Source organism: Schistocerca gregaria, chromosome 3, assembly GCF_023897955.1.
Source record: "Schistocerca gregaria isolate iqSchGreg1 chromosome 3, iqSchGreg1.2, whole genome shotgun sequence".
NCBI lineage: Eukaryota > Metazoa > Arthropoda > Insecta > Orthoptera > Acrididae > Schistocerca > Schistocerca gregaria.
Window position 1 is genome coordinate 664,635,037 of NC_064922.1, and position 18,598 is coordinate 664,653,634.

At 42.5% G+C, this 18,598-nt stretch overlaps 1 protein-coding gene across 3 annotated transcripts in view; it reads right to left on the reverse strand.

Moving 5' to 3' along the window:
- The window catches only part of LOC126356325 (calmodulin-binding transcription activator 1), a 1,852,577-nt gene that overhangs the window by 408,711 nt on the left and 1,425,268 nt on the right, over positions 1-18,598 (reverse strand). For all 3 annotated transcript variants that reach the window (XM_050007298.1, XM_050007299.1, XM_050007300.1), the window contains exon 7: positions 849-984. In XM_050007298.1, coding sequence (XP_049863255.1) covers positions 849-984 — 136 coding nt within the window. The remainder of the gene's footprint in view (positions 1-848; positions 985-18,598) is intronic.

The following is an 18,598-nucleotide window of genomic DNA, read 5'->3' on the forward strand; positions in this document are numbered from 1 at the left end:
CTATTGAACTTTCATTTTCACATTGCTGCCCTTATAAGAACCTCCACAATTTTCTTCTTATCGATGTAAGACAACATCGTTTACTGTATCACACTTGCTTCATTATGTTCCTATCAATCGGCACACTCGCTAAATATTGCACTAGGTTCTCACGGACATAATTAAACACCTTAATGCCGTAAATATTCCCGGTTTGGCTTCAAGTAATGGGTGACTTCCAAAACTTCCTTTCAATAATAAAGTCTGTTGTATTTTCAAATAAATTCAAATTACATTTCTTTAAAACTGTGAAATGTTTCGTTGCTGAAACACCAAATGCGCCGACGCGATGTCCTAAATAAATAAATACACTATATAAAGTATACGGACACCCCCGAAAACATAGGTTTTCCGTATTAGGTGCATTCTTCTGCCACCTAGTGCCACGTACTCCATATCAGCGTCCTCATCGTCATTAGACATCGCAATATAAATCATTACTGTGATGCCGTACCGCTGTAATTCACCCTCGTTACGTCTTTAGGGAATGAGAAAGGAAATAAAGTCTATATGTAGGTGGTAAATAGGGCATTGAAAACCCGTTCCTCGAGGACCCAAGTAGAGGATTTATTAGATGAAAAAAATTTTATACTGGAAGAAGATACTAAAGCCTTGCACTAATCTGGCATCATGTACACGTATCTGCCAACAAACTTATCTGGACTCTTGTTACTCTTAATAATAATAATAATAATAATAATAATAATAATAATAATAAGTTGCGCAGGCAAAGCACAAATACATAATCGAAAAACACGGTTACTATATAAATACGTGGCGCGTGAAACGCGCACGGGTCTAGTACACACCTCGGTGCCCTGCACCTTCAGCTTCATGTGATCCTCCCGCGTCGTCTTGCCGTCTTTGCGTTTCTTCCAGCAGTAGCCGTCCCGCCGGTAGCGCACCTTCTTGCGGGAGTACAGCAGCATCGAGCCGCTCTTCGGTCTGCAACAAAACACAGTACGACACGTCAGACGATAAGCCACACACTAAACATTTCCTACATCACACATTCAAATCAGCACTGTTTTCTCATATACATGGCTCGAGAGGGCCTAAAATTACGAAAAAAATACAGCATCAGCAAAGATATGTACGCCAGAGTAGATTTTCTTTCGGCAGCGCAATGTGCACTATTTTCCTTGAGCATTAAAACTACCTGCCGTATCGGGACCTTCCGCGTCCAAATACCCCATCTGCTGAGCATGCAGGCATGACTCACGACCCCACTGTCAAGCTGGAGGGAGCGTTGTTTACGTGCCTCGATACCCGGAATGTTCGTATTTTGGGGTCAAATGCTCTACCTGCGGAAAGTACAGCTACAACCCACCGCCACGCCCTCAAAGCTGTGAGAGCGGGTCGTGAGCAGTGCCTGGAGCATTTGCCAGGGAAAGGTTCGTTTTTTGAGTCTCAGTTGGGCACAAAGTTTCAATGTGCCTGGAAGTTTCAAGATACATGTAACTTAAATGAACTTCATAACACAGATTTGGTTAACGGCAAAATTGGAGTTGTGGAACTCGTGTACCATATAAACTTAAAGCCTGCACGGCACGAGGCCACCATATACTGTATAACTGCTTACCGCCAAGGCGTAGAAACGGAGAAGTGCAGCTGATATTCTGGGGCATCTTCCTCCAAGTGACTTACATACGAGTCTACAAAGTATCAACAATGGCTGCTGAAGGAACGTCAAGAACGAGTCGTCAACAACTAGATCGTGTTTATGTTCAGTGGGAAAAACGTAAAAGTCTGGAAACTACTGCTTATCCGTTATTGGTCGAAAAACAGTTGCACATTCCTCACCACAGGTGGTCAAACATCGTCGTGCTTACTTATATAAGCTAATGGCTGACAAACCCGACTTTGCCCGGGTATTCATTTTGCCAGTTTTCTGTTAAAAACGAAAACAAAACAATGTACTGTGTCTGTAGTGTAATATCGATAAATTTTATTTTAATGTATTCGTGAAAACACCTTTGAAATTGCGTATATAAAGCAATTTTGGAAACGTCTCTTCATAGCTCCATAGACGACTATTGTTCTCGCCTATAGCCGTTTATACTTCGCATTTGAAAGCTGCTAACAGCGCTGCAAAGCTTCAGGAATTTTAATTAAGTTGACTCGGCTGTACTAGTGTTGCTAGTAGTAAAGAATTAATATATTAAAATTTTATGTATGACGCGGAACTTTTTCACGCATCTCAATGTTTATGACGTCATACCTCTTGAATTATGTGTCGTACGAACAGTGTTAGTCGCAAAAAATAACATCATGTACAACGCGGCAGTTTTCACGCATCTCAGTGATTATGACATGATATCTCCTGAGCTACGTGTGGTACAACGACTTATAATTTTATAGGTGCACTTAGCGGCAAATGTGGATACTGTCTGCGAAATTTACTGCGAATATTGTTAGCAGCACAGAAGTAAAAGAATTTAAACGTCACGCATGCGGCGGCAGTCTTCTGGCATCTCATTGTTTACAACGTCTTATCTCGTGAACTATGATATGTAGGTGGTTCTCACCCTTACAATGACTATTGCCTTACAGTAAGGTTTGCGGGGTTGTGTGCAACAAGTTTGGCTGAAATTGATCCAGTCTTTTAGGAGTGGATGTGGAACATATAAACATGAATTTATATAATATTTCTATCTATTTGATTATTTAGCGCTGGTAACTGTGAGGTTTGAAAGTGGAGTGTATTAGTCGATCGCGATATTATTGCACCTGGAAGTGAGGGCGTTTCCTCCGGCTTATCGTGAGTTTTTATCGTGATATTTCAAAGGACACGCTGAACCACCTAACAGTGTATATAAAACTGTTTGAAATCATTCACAACGCGATGCGCTTTTCTTGGTCACCATTGTACTAGTTTAATGAAACGTCACCGCGAGTTTCCGGTAACGACGACGGGAGGCCAAGTGTAATAATACTGTCGTCGGGTAGTAATGTCGTATTTGTATGTTACTGTGTTGTTCCTGTTGTTGGTGGTGGTGGTGAGTGAGGGCAACGGCAGAAACTGAAATACGTCATGAGCATTTATCTGAAACAGCGGCAGTGTTTCCGGCTCTGATACCCTCTCTGACGTCTCTGTTGCAGTTCCGTTCAGATTGCCCTTAAGATGCGTAAGTCGGTATCACTTGGCATGCCATCGACGGCGTAATTGTGTCTATTACAGGTTGCTGCGTTTTGGTTTCTGGACTTTGGAAGCTAAGAAAATGGCACAGTAGGCAGGTTAGACAAAAAATTAGTCACCCTCAGCGTACATCATGCTAATGACTCTAATCCTGAAAGCAGTCACATTTCGGTGAGGAAGAGTGTGCACAAGTGTCGTCAGGTATGCGCTATGCAACTGAAGAAACTCGTTGACAACTAGATTATTGGTTATTAGTTCGAGAGAGAGAGAGAGAGAGTTAGAGAGATAGAGAGAGGCGGGGCTGGGGGGGGGGGGGGGGGCGGCAGAGAGATGGATTTCGAGTTCTTTCTAGTTCTACGTTTCACCCTCCGTTTCAAATTGTTTCAGACATTTTCTATGGGTTTAAGATGGATTGACTTAGCGGCAAAGTCGATATGTGAAAAGGCACCTGAGAATTCGTCAAACCACGAACGTACTCATGCAACCCTGAGAAATGGCTGTTATTTTGTAGGGTGTGTCCACAGCTTACTCATCACGGAGATATCGAAGACGGAGCAACACTTAGTCACCAGAATGTTGGGAAACGTCCTGGGTCGTGTTCGCGGTAACATGAATAAGTGGGCCCAAGTCATGGTACGAGAAACTCCACTAAAACATCAGGGAGCCACCTCCAGCGTGGATTGCACCCTCTACCGCCTGTAGGCGGAAGGCGTCACTGGGCTGCCGGTTCACTCGACGACCTGCATCGTTAGATCAAAGGTGAAACCCCGACACATCGGAGCGCATTACATTCCTCTGGTCGGCTGCCGTCCAGCTTCTGTGTTGTTCCGTCCACTGCAGAAGTGCAGCTTTATGTGGCGCTGCCCCTTTTGCAAGGCAGCCGACTCCGAAAAGTTTACTTCATACAGTTCCTTTCGTCATGTTAACACGGAAATGGGTTGACATGAGGGTGTCTTTACCGACAGCAACAAGCCCTACCGGGTCTGGGACCGATTTTCATTGACTAGGCGTGACTATCGTTTCCGGTCTCCATCGGTTACGACCACTATTTTTATGCCATATTACATGGCGGCGAGGGGTACACGAAGGTTTGTAGACACGTTGGGAGCCCGCATTGAAACGCCGTCACATCGGGCAGCTTTATTCACCTTGTAGTCATGGCCACGACCATAAACGATTGCCCCTTCCTACTACTGTACGCATCTCTCCACGCGGACCTATCTTACTGCGCTCATTTCATACACTAGACTGGCACAAATACCACGCTTCACTGTCATGTCTTATGTCAGCACCAGCGGTGTTGCCATGTTGAACACACCGGTTCTCGTCAAATCATGGAAGTTGACCAACGTTGGGAATGGCTGGCACTTGGATGGGTAACCACGTGCTGTTGACAACTTTCCCTTTGCCTTACGCAAAGCAGAGGAGGGGCGGCGGCGCAATGCTCCCAATCACCAAACTCTGCGCCTGTGTCGTGGATCAAATTCCAAACATCTCCGCAAAACCGTATGAAGTGACGGCAACTGACATTATTGATGGCGATCCGTCCGTCCGATAGGGAGATCACGCTCGGAGGCACCTTTGGTGTTATTGGACAGGGCTAGGCTATATGCCGGCACCGCGTTTCACTGTGTCCTCCTGTCATCATCACCTTCACCCTCGTTCAACACAAACATGACACTACACTACACGCATCCATTAAAGTCACCTACACTTACCAGATGCACTTAAACCCACAACTCTCACATTTCGCTAAGGAAATGTGCCAGTGTCTGCGAAGGACAGAAAACTTTTCCAACTAGCGTCCGAGACCGCCCTTTGGAGTCTCCCAGCCAACTATACCGCACATATGACTTTATTACACTTATATCTGCGGTGGATGGTCACATACTCGCCTGGTAGCAGTATCACCCTTATCCACAGCGCTTCATACTGACCAAGTTGCAAATGGTTATTTTTTTGTAAGGACGTTGACTACACCATGTGCACTTTTATTTGAAATATGAGACTACTACATTTCAAGTGGGATCGTAAGAACCTTTATCAAGGACGCTATCAGATGATGCATTATCCAGACAGACGTGTGGAATATGAGATGTTACATGATTACAGTGGTTAACTGTGACATAAGTAAAAGAGATACCTTGCAAATGCACAACGGGACGAAATTAGTTAGTAGGTAAAGCATGCAATAAATGTATACACTCATACTTATAAATTCAGGATATTTGCAGAAAGTGGTGCCACACAACGTAGCACTACACAAAACTGGCGCTAACAGCATAGGCACATAGGGAACACACACTACACAGATCTGTAAGTCCACGGTATTAGTGGTAAGTTGAGAAAACCGTCCGGAAACACTTGTGCTACAAAACGCCACTGTTTCCTGCGCATGTACCACAACATCAATATGGAACATGATCAGGCACACGTACACAGGCCGCACAACGAGTTGGCATACTCTGGATCAGGTGGTCGAGCAGCTGCTGGGGTATAGCCTCCGATTCTTGTACCAGTGCCAGTGGGGGCTCGTGAAGTGTCCTAGGGGTTTGAAGACGTGCAGCGATACGTCGACCGAGAGAATCCCAAACGTGCTCGATGGGCTTTAGGTCTGGAGAACAGGTAGGCCACTCCACCTGATATCTTCTGTTTCAAGGTACTCCTCCCGATGGCAGCTAGGTGGGGCCGTGAATTATCATCCATCAGTTGGAAGTTGGGACCCACTGCTCCCTTGAAAAGGCAGACATACTGGTGCAAAATGACGTCCCGATACACCTGACCTGTTACAGTTCCTCTGTCAAAGACATGCAGGAGGGTGCGTGCACCAATCATAATCCCACTCCACACCATCAAACCACGACCTCCCTACAGGTCCCTTTCAAGGACATTAAGGAGTTGGTATCTGGTTCCTGGTTCACGCCAGATGAAAACCTGGCGGGGATCACTGTTCAGACTATAACTGGACACGTCCGTGAACATAACCTGGGACCACTGTTCCAATGACCATGTACTGTGTTCTTTGACACCAGGCTTTACGGGCTCTCTTGTGACCAGGGGTCAGTGGAATGCACCTTGAAGGTCTCTGGGCGAATAAACCATGCCTGTTCAGTCGTCGGTAGTCTGTGCGTCTGGAGGCAACTGTTCCAGTACCTGCAATACTCCGTTGCCGTCTGCGCACACTGATGGTGAGATATCGATCTTGTTTTGGTGTTGTACACTGTGGACGTCCCGTACTGTAGCGCCTGGACACTTTTCCCGTCTTCTGGAATCGTTGCCATAATCTTGAGATCACACTTTGTGGCACACGGAGGGCCCGTGCTACGACCTGCTGTGCTTGACCAGCCTCCAGTCGCCCTAGTATTCTACCCCTCTTAACGTCATCAATGTGTGTTCTTTGAGCCATTTCCAACACACAGTCACCATCAGCACGTCTGAAAACGTCTGTACTTACTCGCTGCACCGTACTCTGACATGCACCGACACACCTCTGTATATGTCGACTGCTGCCAGCGCCACCGCAGGTCAAATGCACCACATGGTCATACCCCGAGGTGATTTAAACCCGCAAACCGCCCACCAGAACGTTATTTTACCATGTATCAGCACTATCCGTAATTTATGAGAATGAGTGTAAAAAGAGGCCTGCGCAGGTGAGAGAATTCCTCATGATGCTCGTCTGTCTTAGAGAACATAAACACACTTACAATTTTGAAACGTTATACTCCCGGGAAGGGTTGTCTTGCGGTGTTAAACTGAAGGGTTTTGAAGTGTTCATCTGAAGAGATCTATAGGATGAAATTCCTGAACTACGCTTCAAAGGACTTTTGATAATTAAGATTACAGCGCAGAAACTGTTCATATGCCTTCGATGAAAATTCTGGTAGATTATCCACAGTCTCCGATCAGAAATCTAACGAGTAGTATCGCTTCGATCCTCTTCAGAAGGATATATCTGGACCATGCTTGAATTCATATAAAGACGTAATTCGGCAGATACCTGGTTGCGGCAGCCCCTAAAAGAATTTGATTTAGGAGATTTAGGTACTGTCGTTTAGATGGCAAACGATGAACCAAGGTATCAACTGATATAAAATAATTAAGTCTTTCGAAGTTTGGATGACGGAATTTATAAAAAGAAATGATTACACAACAACAGTGAAAATTACAAAAGCCTCACAATAGTGAAGAGTATTGATTTCAGCACCGCGGCATTTTACTGTATATAACTGTACGGTGAAAGGAATATTGTAGCCTTCTGTGATTAGATTTGACTCATTTTCCTCGGTTAGGAGTAGATGTCACTCTTGGGGGTGTCAACCGTCAATGTGCTTTAAGTTTTCTGTCACTCGAATACTTGAAATTCTTTGTTGTCTGATGTAAATCATGTGCCTGGAGTGTACTACCATGATCCAAAGTGTCAGTAAAACCTGAATTGCGTTCCGCTTGATTTATATGCCACCCATTTGACGTAAGTTTGTTGCATGTCCCGGAATCTCTTTTCAGAACAGCCATTTGACTATGCAAAATGGTTACTACAAGTGACCACTACAGAACACTGCTCGATAGGGCTATCAATCCCAATTTAAAACAACGATGGTAAAAAAAATCAGGAAAAATATGGTTACAGTTTACAGTTTTTTAACGCTGCCGAGTTCAAATTTATTACCATAAATGACATTTATTAAAGCAAGTTTCAACTTGAAATTATGTAACGAAGATTTTTGTACCGGACCAGAGCGCGACACTCCAATTCAGCGACTATGGTCCCTGTTAAATAACAATGAAAGATCTAAAATAGGGCTTCAGTCACGAGTAATAAAGCGCGCGCGTGTTTATACTTGAAATGGTGTGACCAAAGTTCTTGTTGGACGAGGATTCGAACCAAGTACCAAATCGGATTGCTAAATAAGAACAACCAATTTTTCACCAGAAGTGAGCTTACAAACTACAATGACGTGATGTAAAAAAATGTCATAAACTGGGAAGAAGAAATAATCACAAATCAGAGAAGCAAAATGTACAATAAAATCTTGCGCAATGACCAAAAACTAGGACACAAAAACCTGTGTACGAAATGTACCAATAGAATGAATGCAGAATAAGTTCAATTTGAGCTTCTAATAACATGAACGGAGAAACAATCGCGATCATAATGTGGAACAAGTAATACAGAACGCGCATAGTAATGTCTCGAATATGTCATCATTGTTCAGTCTATGAAAACGAAAGGGATAAAAATTATCGTCAACTAGTAAAGATTACAGTGTAACTCCTGGTGATGCTTTGTCAGTAAAAACGAAAAGCGCTTGATGAACGAGCTTTTAGATTTTCAGACAGCTTAAGACATAGAGAAACCAATGTAACGGAGAGGTTTATCTAGGTGAGCATGAGGAGGAATTTCTTTGCAGCTCCTGGCAATTGGTGTGTTTAGCTCACAGTTTATTTCCTTCTTTCACACTAACAAAATCTTAAGGCTATCAGGAATCTCATATAATAACTATCTAAGTGTAACTGTTAGAACAGACAGCCATGTTAAATGCTACAGTACGTGCGGCCGAATCTCACTAAATGGGCAACGCTAATAATCGTATTTTCACATCATCTATAGCGTCCTTAACAAAGGTTCTTACGATCATGGTACTTATTGGCACAAGTGTCTAAGACGTGAATTCCGTACGACAAAAGAGAAAGTGCGGACCTTACGGGGGGTTTTGTCACTGTGCCAGCGTTCAGAACACTAAATATACTAGTCTCATATTCAAATAAAACTTTAACCGGAAGTCGTTTAATCGATTAAGGAAAATGCTGGGATTTCTCCTTTCCTCTGAAAGGGGAGTCTCTTTCCATCCCAATCCTAGCTTCTCCTTCACCTCCAAGGAGCTCGTCGTCGATGTGGTGTTTAATGCTAACGTTCCTTTTTTTCCCCTTTTTCCCCACTGAATGTAACGAAAGTTAAATGGTCACAGTTCATTCATTTTCCAATAATCGGGTGAACCATAACGTCAAAACCTCATTCATCAAAGCCTGTTAGCCTTCTTGAATGAGGCGAATGATTCATGTCGAACGGATCCTCCTTCAAAAGAGAAGACCATTTTCTGTCGCGATTTCTTCTATGAACCTATTCCATACAATGCACAAATGTCTCCGGCTCCCTTCGCTGCCTGAAACCCTCGATCAAATCCAAAATGTCACAAATTTTAGACTTTTCTAACGCTTAAACAATAACCACACAACTTTAAATTGTACAACATTCAACAAGTCACGCCATGAACAATTAAAGAACCACAAACAAAAAATGACGTTTGATAAATATACATGTAGCAACCTGCGTGACAACACACCAAACATAAAATCTTCATAAACTTACACACCAACCTAATTTTTTCTAGCAAATTTTTCCCTGGTAGATTCCGAGTATGTACTTCAACATTCTTCACATCATATGCCGCATAAGAAAATGTCACAACGCTCTTGCCTATGTAACTATATGTGACGAAATGCGATTTAAACCAATTAAAAGTAGGATGTGCTTAATATCTCGCATTTATAACCGTTATGTGATTGTATTTCAGTGAGTACAAAATAAAATTTAAAGTATTCACTGAGTAGCTGAGGCAGCTGGTTAATATCGATGCGGACGAACAAGGAAATGAATGTTTTGAACAGGCTGTAATCCACCTCTAGAGTCAAGACAATGATCCAGTGCATCCTTCATTACACAAAATCATAAGTCACTTGCATGAGTGCTTCAGTGCACTCTTGGAATGGTTCCAGTTTCTTATGCTTAAGATCTGGGATCGATCACACTTCTGGTAATAATTTTTAACAAGTACGAAACGATCTCACTTCGCTACCGATTGGAGGAGAATCGGTGTAATTTGGGCCATGACAAAGGCGAAGTCATGGCAAAGAGAAACTCTGCCCTATCTAGCTGTCTTAACCATAAATTTTATTATATTAATTAATTAGTTCTCCTGTAACGACTCAGGGGACTTATTTATTATTATATTTGAACGAGAGATGTTGAAAATATTGATGCTGGACTGGGATTCGAACTCATATCTTCACTTTTGTGAACCGGCCGGGGTGGCCGATCGGTTCTAGGCGCTACAGTCTGGAATCGCGCTACCGCTACGGTCGCAGGATCAAATCCTGCCTCGGGCATGGATGTGTCTGATGCCCTTAGGTTAGTGAGGTTTAAGTAATTCTAAGTTCTAGGGGACTGATGACCTCAGAAGTTAAGTCCCATAGTGCTCAGAGCCATTTGAACCATTTTTTTTTCACTTTTGTGATATTTGACCCCTTAGGAGCATTACATGTTCTTAGTTCCGTTGTTCAAAACTCCTCAAAGTCTCGACGAAAGCTGCGTGTTTGGGTTCGAATACTGGTCCGGCACAAAAGTTTTATCACGTCATTTCAAGCTTTGCAAGCCCACATCAAACTAAAGGTGAAAAATAATGAAAATTTTAGCCTCTCTCCACGCGTTGTCAATAGTAACAATTGGTGTTGCTTTCAACTCCCAGTGAGACACACAATTTTTCATTATAACGTTTCAGGTTCTTTGTGTCTAGTCAACAATGATGACATCGTGCGGGACCGACTCTCAGATAGCACTGAATTTTCGTCACGTTGTTTCCATTTCAAACATAAGCACATCTCACTGTTATGATTTAAACTTATTTTTAACGTCTATTCGTGGCTTAGGAAACAACGGCAGTAGGTGCCGGTTTCGAATCCCGATAAGGCAAAACTTTTCGTCTCGCCAGTTCAAATTCGACCATCACGGCACTAGTGAAAATGTTCGATACCTAACGTTTATCGTGTTTAGAAAAAAAAAAAAACACAGAGTATTAGGTACTGGGTTCGAATCCCTGTCCAACATAAATTTCAGTCCCGTCGTTCCCAGTTAAACATGCGCATACTTTTTTACTTGCGATTGAAATTCTATTTCAGACCTTTCGTGATTAGTTAAGAACAATAGTTCTTGGATATGAGATACGGGTCCCAGCCCAGTAGAAAAATTTTCGTGACGTAATTTCAGGTTCTGAATTGCGCTATAAAATGTCTTTTGTTGCAATAATTTTGAGTTTAAAAGCGTTAAATACTTTGTCGTCTCTAATAAGGTGTTTCCTCATATTTTCAATATCGTGGTATTAATTTGCATCTGCAACACAGGGCAATATTCCCTTGTAGTCTCCTGTAATAACCATTTTCTATAGTGAAACGACTGTACCGAGAATATGTTAGGCAACCTGTAAGAAAGATAAGGTACGTGAACCGCGTACAAATCAGGCGAGGTGATACGCAATTCATATCGGTCGAGTACTTTCGAGTATAATACTACCTGTGCAGATAAGGAGGCTGTAATGCGAGCGCGACAAGAATTTTATTCTTTCCGTATTACGGATTATAAGGGCAAGAACGGGGGTCGGACGGAATGCTAACGTCATGTGATGTGTTCTTTCATCTGTTCACGATAAGATATATGGATTAAGCTTACACTTCGAATTCTGCGCCCTACTGAATTTGTTCAAGAAAAGCGAATACTTTACACATACGAAACATTTCCAGAATCAGCTATGACTTTTCCGAAATAGACCATTCCAGAATTTGCCTTACGCGATGCTGTGGAAGCACAGAAAACCTAACCTCGATGACCAGACAGTGATTTGAACCGCCATCATTTGGAACGCGCCTTACCGCTGCGTCGTCTCACTCGATTTGTACCGACTGTCAAGGACAGCCAACTCTAGCTAGAGGCACTTTCCCCGGCGTTGTTGAATTGGGATGTAAAATCACTCCTACAATTCAACACATTAAATTTCACACTGAGTTCAATTACCAGTGCCATTTTCTAAAAGCGGTGTCATAAATTACTTTTACAGTAACTGTGAGAATGAAATCAATAAAACAACATTTTTAACTAAATAATACACTCGAAACGGATGACTGGCCGCGCGCATTACCATATCGATACACAATTAACAGCTAGCTCGGCCGCCCATGGTCGTTGTTAGTTCACTGCGTGCGAGAGCACTCTGTTTCAAAGCTGTAGCAGCATTTTAGCGAAAAAGTTTCCTTTACTACACTTCTATGGTCACAGATTTTTTTGTCATCAGACTGCCGGTTTCGGTCTATAATGACAATCTTCAGAAGGACATGATTTTATGAAACAGATCTAAAGACAGTCATTATAGACCGAAACCGGTAGTCTGATGAAAAAAAAAAAAAAAATGTGACCATAGACATGTAGAAAAGGAAATTTATTCTGTATTCGGGTCACTGTTCAATTCGCGATCGTGTCGCAGCTTTTGAAATTAGTGAAAAAATCCTTCAGGGCAGCAAAGTTGCTGCATTCATCTTAACATAGTGTGTAAAGCTGTCACGCCCCATGATGTAACTATTAGACACCACCACCTCTCTGACGCGTACCCCAAGTACACACAGTTTTATTTCCCTAGTAACTTTGTAGAAGAGGATTAGTATTATTAAAATATTATCGTTCGTAGAAACTGATGGTACTGTATGAGCGAATCAAAATACTCATGATGCAATGGATCCCTGTTGCCAGCAAAGGTAGGTGTTGGCTTTTTCGCATGGGGAATGCTCGCATGGACATAAAGAGATCTGTCGTAAATCTCGCATCTTTCCTCAATGTGGAACGATACAGCGGTCTGCTGCAGCAGGTTAATTGCACTCTCTTATTCGCCTACACAAGCCTGCTACAAACTAATCCCCTCGGCATGATACTGTAACACGAAGACAATCCACAAAGCTCATTTGTTTAAATTTTACTTAATTTCAGACCTTCGCTCACACAACGGATTTCACACAATTACCTGAAAGTAACAGCCTGCAGGGTGTCGTCGCCACCAAGCACCAAACAGGTACGCACAAGCGTTTTATCCTCAGGGTATCGTCTGTTTGAATTATACTTCTCAGTTAAACGGAAAAGGCCTGTAACTTACTAAAACCTCTTATTTCGTAAGAAGTAATTTAGTGGTTTTTTGAAAGTATATTGTAGAAGACTTATTAAATAAAGACTAATCATGATGCTCCAGAATATGGATGAAGCTTCCAACTAAGAAAGAAGCACCCACAGTGTTCGCGAAACAATGGACCTTGCCGCCTTGGGGTGGAACGCGTGCCTGAACGGTACAGATGGCAGTACCGCAGGGTTGGCTCTAGGGATTTTACCGCCTCGTGTGGAATTTTTCAGACATTGTCAACATTTTTCACAATATCATTCATCCATGACGCCATATTTCCCATACCAGATTTATTCATAGCGCTTTCTGAAATGAATACGTCTTTAAGAACAGATGGGGCATCCGTCAATGAAACAGAAGTGAAAGTTTTAAAGTGTAATACATTATAACTCCAAAATTAATTATGCAACCAAAATTAAATTACGTCGCTTGCAGAGTATACAACTAAAATCTGCTCAGTTTTCCTCATTCTCTGAACAGAGAGAACCGTGCGGTGCGAAACCTGTAACAAATGGTTCAAATGGCTCTGAGCACTATGGGACTTAACTGCTGAGGTCATCAGTCCCCTAAAACTGAGAACTACTTAAACATAACTAACCTAAGGACATCACACACAGGCAGGATTCGAACCTGCGACCGTAGCGGCAGCGCGGTTCCAGACTGTAGCGCCTAGAACCGCTCGGTCACTGCTGCCGGCGCGAGTCCTGTAGCAACCAGCATTGCTGAATATTGCACTGTCGACGGTATCGTCGTTGCTTCTGCTGTGCAAAGTAGAAGGTCACAGGACAGCGAGCAAATTACATATAAGTGATTTACTCGTTGAAAACAAGAGTATAAATCGCCAGTGCCGATTAGTGTGTCCGTAGGAAAATTGGCAATATCAAGAAGAAGCGCTTTTCGACATGCCACGACCATGATTTAAGGCGCAAAAAAGCAGTTTTGAAATCACTACCATTTATCCTTCCGAAAAGTAACAGTTACTTGCCAAATAAAGCTGTTGGAATGCAGACAGTTGGTTGGAACGCAGACAGTGTGAAACATGATGAAACTAGACAAAATGTTCGATAATTTCAGTTGCTTCATCTCCAAAATAAGATTTGACAGGTTTTTTTCCGTATTATCTTAAATATTAATATCTATCGATTATAGTTTTCACACTGAGAAAAAAGGGAATGAGGGAAAAATTAAAAGAAGTTACAAAGGCGATAAAATTTATTTTGAGAAGTGTGATACGAAGAGCAATGACGTGGGATTAATGGTATTTCCAAAAAGAAAGGGAGTGATAGTGGGATGATGCCATACACCTTTTCACGTGTAAACGCCCCTTAATCACAACGTTTGGAGTCAAAAGACTATGGCATGTGCGAGCAGTGAATAGTTTACTTATATTTTCTCTACATATTAAAAAGTGTTTTCCTCACGGATTCCCCTATGGGTATTTAAGGATTTGTTAGGCCATCATATGCAGACATTTATCTTTGTTATGAAGTTATTCGCTTCTGTAGGGGCCTTCATGCTGACGTAGGTACATTTCAAGTGTCATGTAGACGCACAGTAGAAATAGAGTTGTCCTTACTGCCAGTTTGCTATTTTGAGAAACGCAACTAAGTTGACCAACTCCACAGCTTCCTTTGTCATCGGTGTCACAATAACATGGACAATTTCCAGTACAACATTATATTTCATGAATGATTTGCATTTACAATTTATTCTCACACCTCTTCATTTACACAAATCTTTCATTCTCTTGTTTAATTCGTCCTTTGGGATTCATATTGAAATTTAAGATTTTGCCACCCCCAGAAACCTACTGCCATGGCGGTGCATGGTTTGCTCCTCCCCTGTCCCCAACCGGCCCAGCCATACCGTACGTGAAACCACATCGGAGAGCTGTATGTGTGAGGCCAGGTTAATATAGGGTTGCTGAAGAAGGTGCTATCTTTTCAGTTGTTGCTGGGACAACCATTGGATGCCTGACTAATCTGGCCTCGTAACATCGACCAACTTGATCCTGCTACCATGGTCCAGCGGCAAGGCTGAAACGATGGGAAACTACAATCGCATGGTATGATGACGATGATGATATTATCTTGGATGAAATATTCCAGAAGTAAAATAGTCCCCCGTTCGGATCTACGGCCGGGAACTACTCAGGGCCCGGTCGGAGTGGCCGTGCGGTCCTACGCGCTTCAGTCTGGAGCCGCGTGACCGCTACGGTCGCAGGTTCGAATCCTCCCTCGGGCATGGATGTATGTGATGTCCTTAGGTTAGTTAGGTTTAAGTAGTTCTAAGCTCTTGGGGACTGATGACCACAGCAGTTAAGTCCCATAGTGCTCAGAGCCATTTGAACCATTTTTGAACCACTCAGGGTTACGTTATCAGAAGGAAAAATACAGCGTGTAAAAAGAAAACTATACAGGGTGTTACAAAATGGTACGGCCAAACTTTCAGGAAACATTCCTCACACACAAATAAAGAAAAGATGTTATGTGGACATGTGTCCGGAAACGCTTAATTTCCATGTTAGAGCTCATTTTACCTTCGTCAGTCCCATGAACCATGGACCTTGCCGTTGGTGGGGAGGCTTGCGTGCCTCAGCGATACAGATGGCCGTACCGTAGGTGCAACCACAACGGAGGGGTATCTGTTGAGAGGCCAGACAAACGTGTGGTTCCTGAAGAGGGGCAGCAGCCTTTTCAGTAGTTGCAGGGGCAACAGTCTGGATGATTGACTGATCTGGCCTTGCAACATTAACCAAAACGGCGTTGCTGTGCTGGTACTGCGAACGGCTGAAAGCAAGGGGAAACTACAGCCGTAATTTTTCCCGAGGACATACAGCTTTACTGTATGATTAAATGATGATGGCATCCTCTGGGGTAAAATATTCCGGAGGTAGAATAGTCCCCCATTCGGATCTCCGGGCGGGGACTACTCAGAAGGATGTCGTTATCAGGAGAAAGAAAACTGGCGTTCTACGGATCGGAGCGTGGAATGTCAGATCCCTTAATCGGGCAGGTAGGTTAGAAAATTTAAAAAGGGAAATGGATAGGTTAAAGTTAGATATAGTGGGAATTAGTGAAGTTCGGTAGCAGGAGGAACAAGACTTCTGGTCAGGTGATTACAGGGTTATAAGCACAAAATCAAATAGGGGTAATGCAAGAGTCGGTTTAATAATGAATAGGAAAATAGGAATGCGGGTAAGCTACTACAAACAGCATAGTGAACGCATTATTGTGGCCAAGATAGATACGAAGCCCACACCACTACAGTAGTACAAGTTTATATGCCAACTAGCTCTGCAGATGACGAAGAAATTGAAGAAATATACGATGAAATTAAAGGAATTATTCAGATAGTGAAGGGAGACGAAAATTTAATAGTAATCGGTGACTGGAATTCGAGTGTAGGAAAAGGGAGAGAAGGAAACATAGTAGGTGAACATGGATTGGGGCTAAGAAATGAAAGAGGAAGCCGCCTAGTAGAATTTTGTACAGAGCACAACTTAGTCATAGGTAACACTTGGTTTAAGAATCATGAAAGAAGGTTGTATACGTGGGAGAACCCTGGAGATACTAAAAGGTATCAGATAGATTATATAATGGTAAGACAGAGATTTAGGAACCAGGTTTTAAGTTGTAAGACATTTCCAGGAGCAGATGTGGACTCTGACCACAATCTATTGGTTATGACCTGTAGATTAAAACTGAAGAAACTGCAAAAATGTGGGAAATTAAGGAGATGGGACCTGGATAAACTGAAAGAACCAGAGGTTGTACAGAGTTTCAGGGAGAGCATAAGGGAACAATTGACAGGAATAGGGGAAAGAAATACAGTAGAAGAAGAATGGGTAGCTCTGAGGGATGAAGTAGTGAAGGCAGCAGAGGATAAAGTAGGTAAAAAGACGAGGGCTGCTAGAAATCCTTGGGTAACAGAAGAAATATTGAATTTAATTGATGAAAGGAGAAAATGTAAAAATGCAGTAAATGAGGCAGGCAAAAAGGAATACAAGCGTCTCAAAAATGAGATCGACAGGAAGTGCAAAATGGCTAAACAGGGATGGCTAGAGGACAAATGTAAGGATGTAGAAGCTTATCTCACTAGGGGTAAGATAGATACTGCCTACAGGAAAATTAAAGAGACCTTTGGAGAGAAGAGAACCACGTGTATGAATATCAAGAGCTCAGATGGCAGCCCAGTTCTAAGCAAAGAAGGGAAGGCAGAAAGGTGGAAGAAGTATATAGAAGGTTTATACAAGGATGATGTACTTGAGGACAATATTATGGAAACGGAAGAGGATGTAGATGGAGACGAAATGGGTGATACGATACTGCGTGAAGAGTATGACAGAGCACTGAAAGACCTGAGTCGAAACAAGGCCCCGGGAGTAGACAACATTCCATTAGAACTACTGACTGCCTTGGGAGAGCCAGTCATGACAAAACTCTACCAGCTGGTGAGCAAGATGTATGAGACAGGCGAAATACCCTCAGACTTCAAGACGAATATAATAATTCCAATCCCAAAGAAAGCAGGTGCTGACAGATGTGAAATTTACCGAACTTTCAGTTTAATATGTCACAGCTGCAAAATACTAACGCGAATTCTTTACAGACGAATGGAAAAACTGGTAGATGCGGACCTCGGGGAGGATCAGTTTGGATTCCGTCGAAATGTTGGAACACGTGAGGCAATTCTGACCTTACGACTTATCTTAGAAGAAAGATTAAGAAAAGGCAAACCTACGTTTCTAGCATTTCTAGACTTAGAGAAAGCTTTTGACAATGTTGACTGGAATACTCTTTTTCAAGTTCTAAAGGTGGCAGGGGTAAAATACAGGGAGCGAAAGGCTATTTACAATTTGTACAGAAACCAGATGGCAGTAATAAGAGTCGAGGGGCATGGAAAGGAAGCAGTGGTTGGGAAAGGAGTGAGACAGGGTTGTAGCCTCTCCCCGATGTTATTCAAACTGTATATTGAGCAAGCAGTAAAGGAAACAAAAGAAAAATTCGGAGTAGGTATTAAAATCCAGGGAGAAGAAATAAAAACTTTGAGGTTCGCCGATGACATTGTAATTCTGTCACAGACGGCAAAGGACTTGGAAGAGCAGTTGAATGGAATGGACAGTGTCTTGAAAGGAGGATATAAGATGAACATCAACAAAAGCAAAACGAGGATAATGGAATGTAGTCCAATTAAATCGGGTGATGCTGAGGGAATTAGATTAGGAAATGAGACACTTAAAGTAGTAAAGGAGTTTTGCTATTTAGGAAGTAAAATAACTGATGATGGTCGAAGTAGAGAGGATATAAAATGGAAACTGGCAATGTCAAGGAAAGCGTTTCTGAAGAAGAGAAATTTGTTAACATCGAATATAGATTTAAGTGTCAGGAAGTCATTTGTGAAAATATTTGTTTGGAGTGTAGCCATG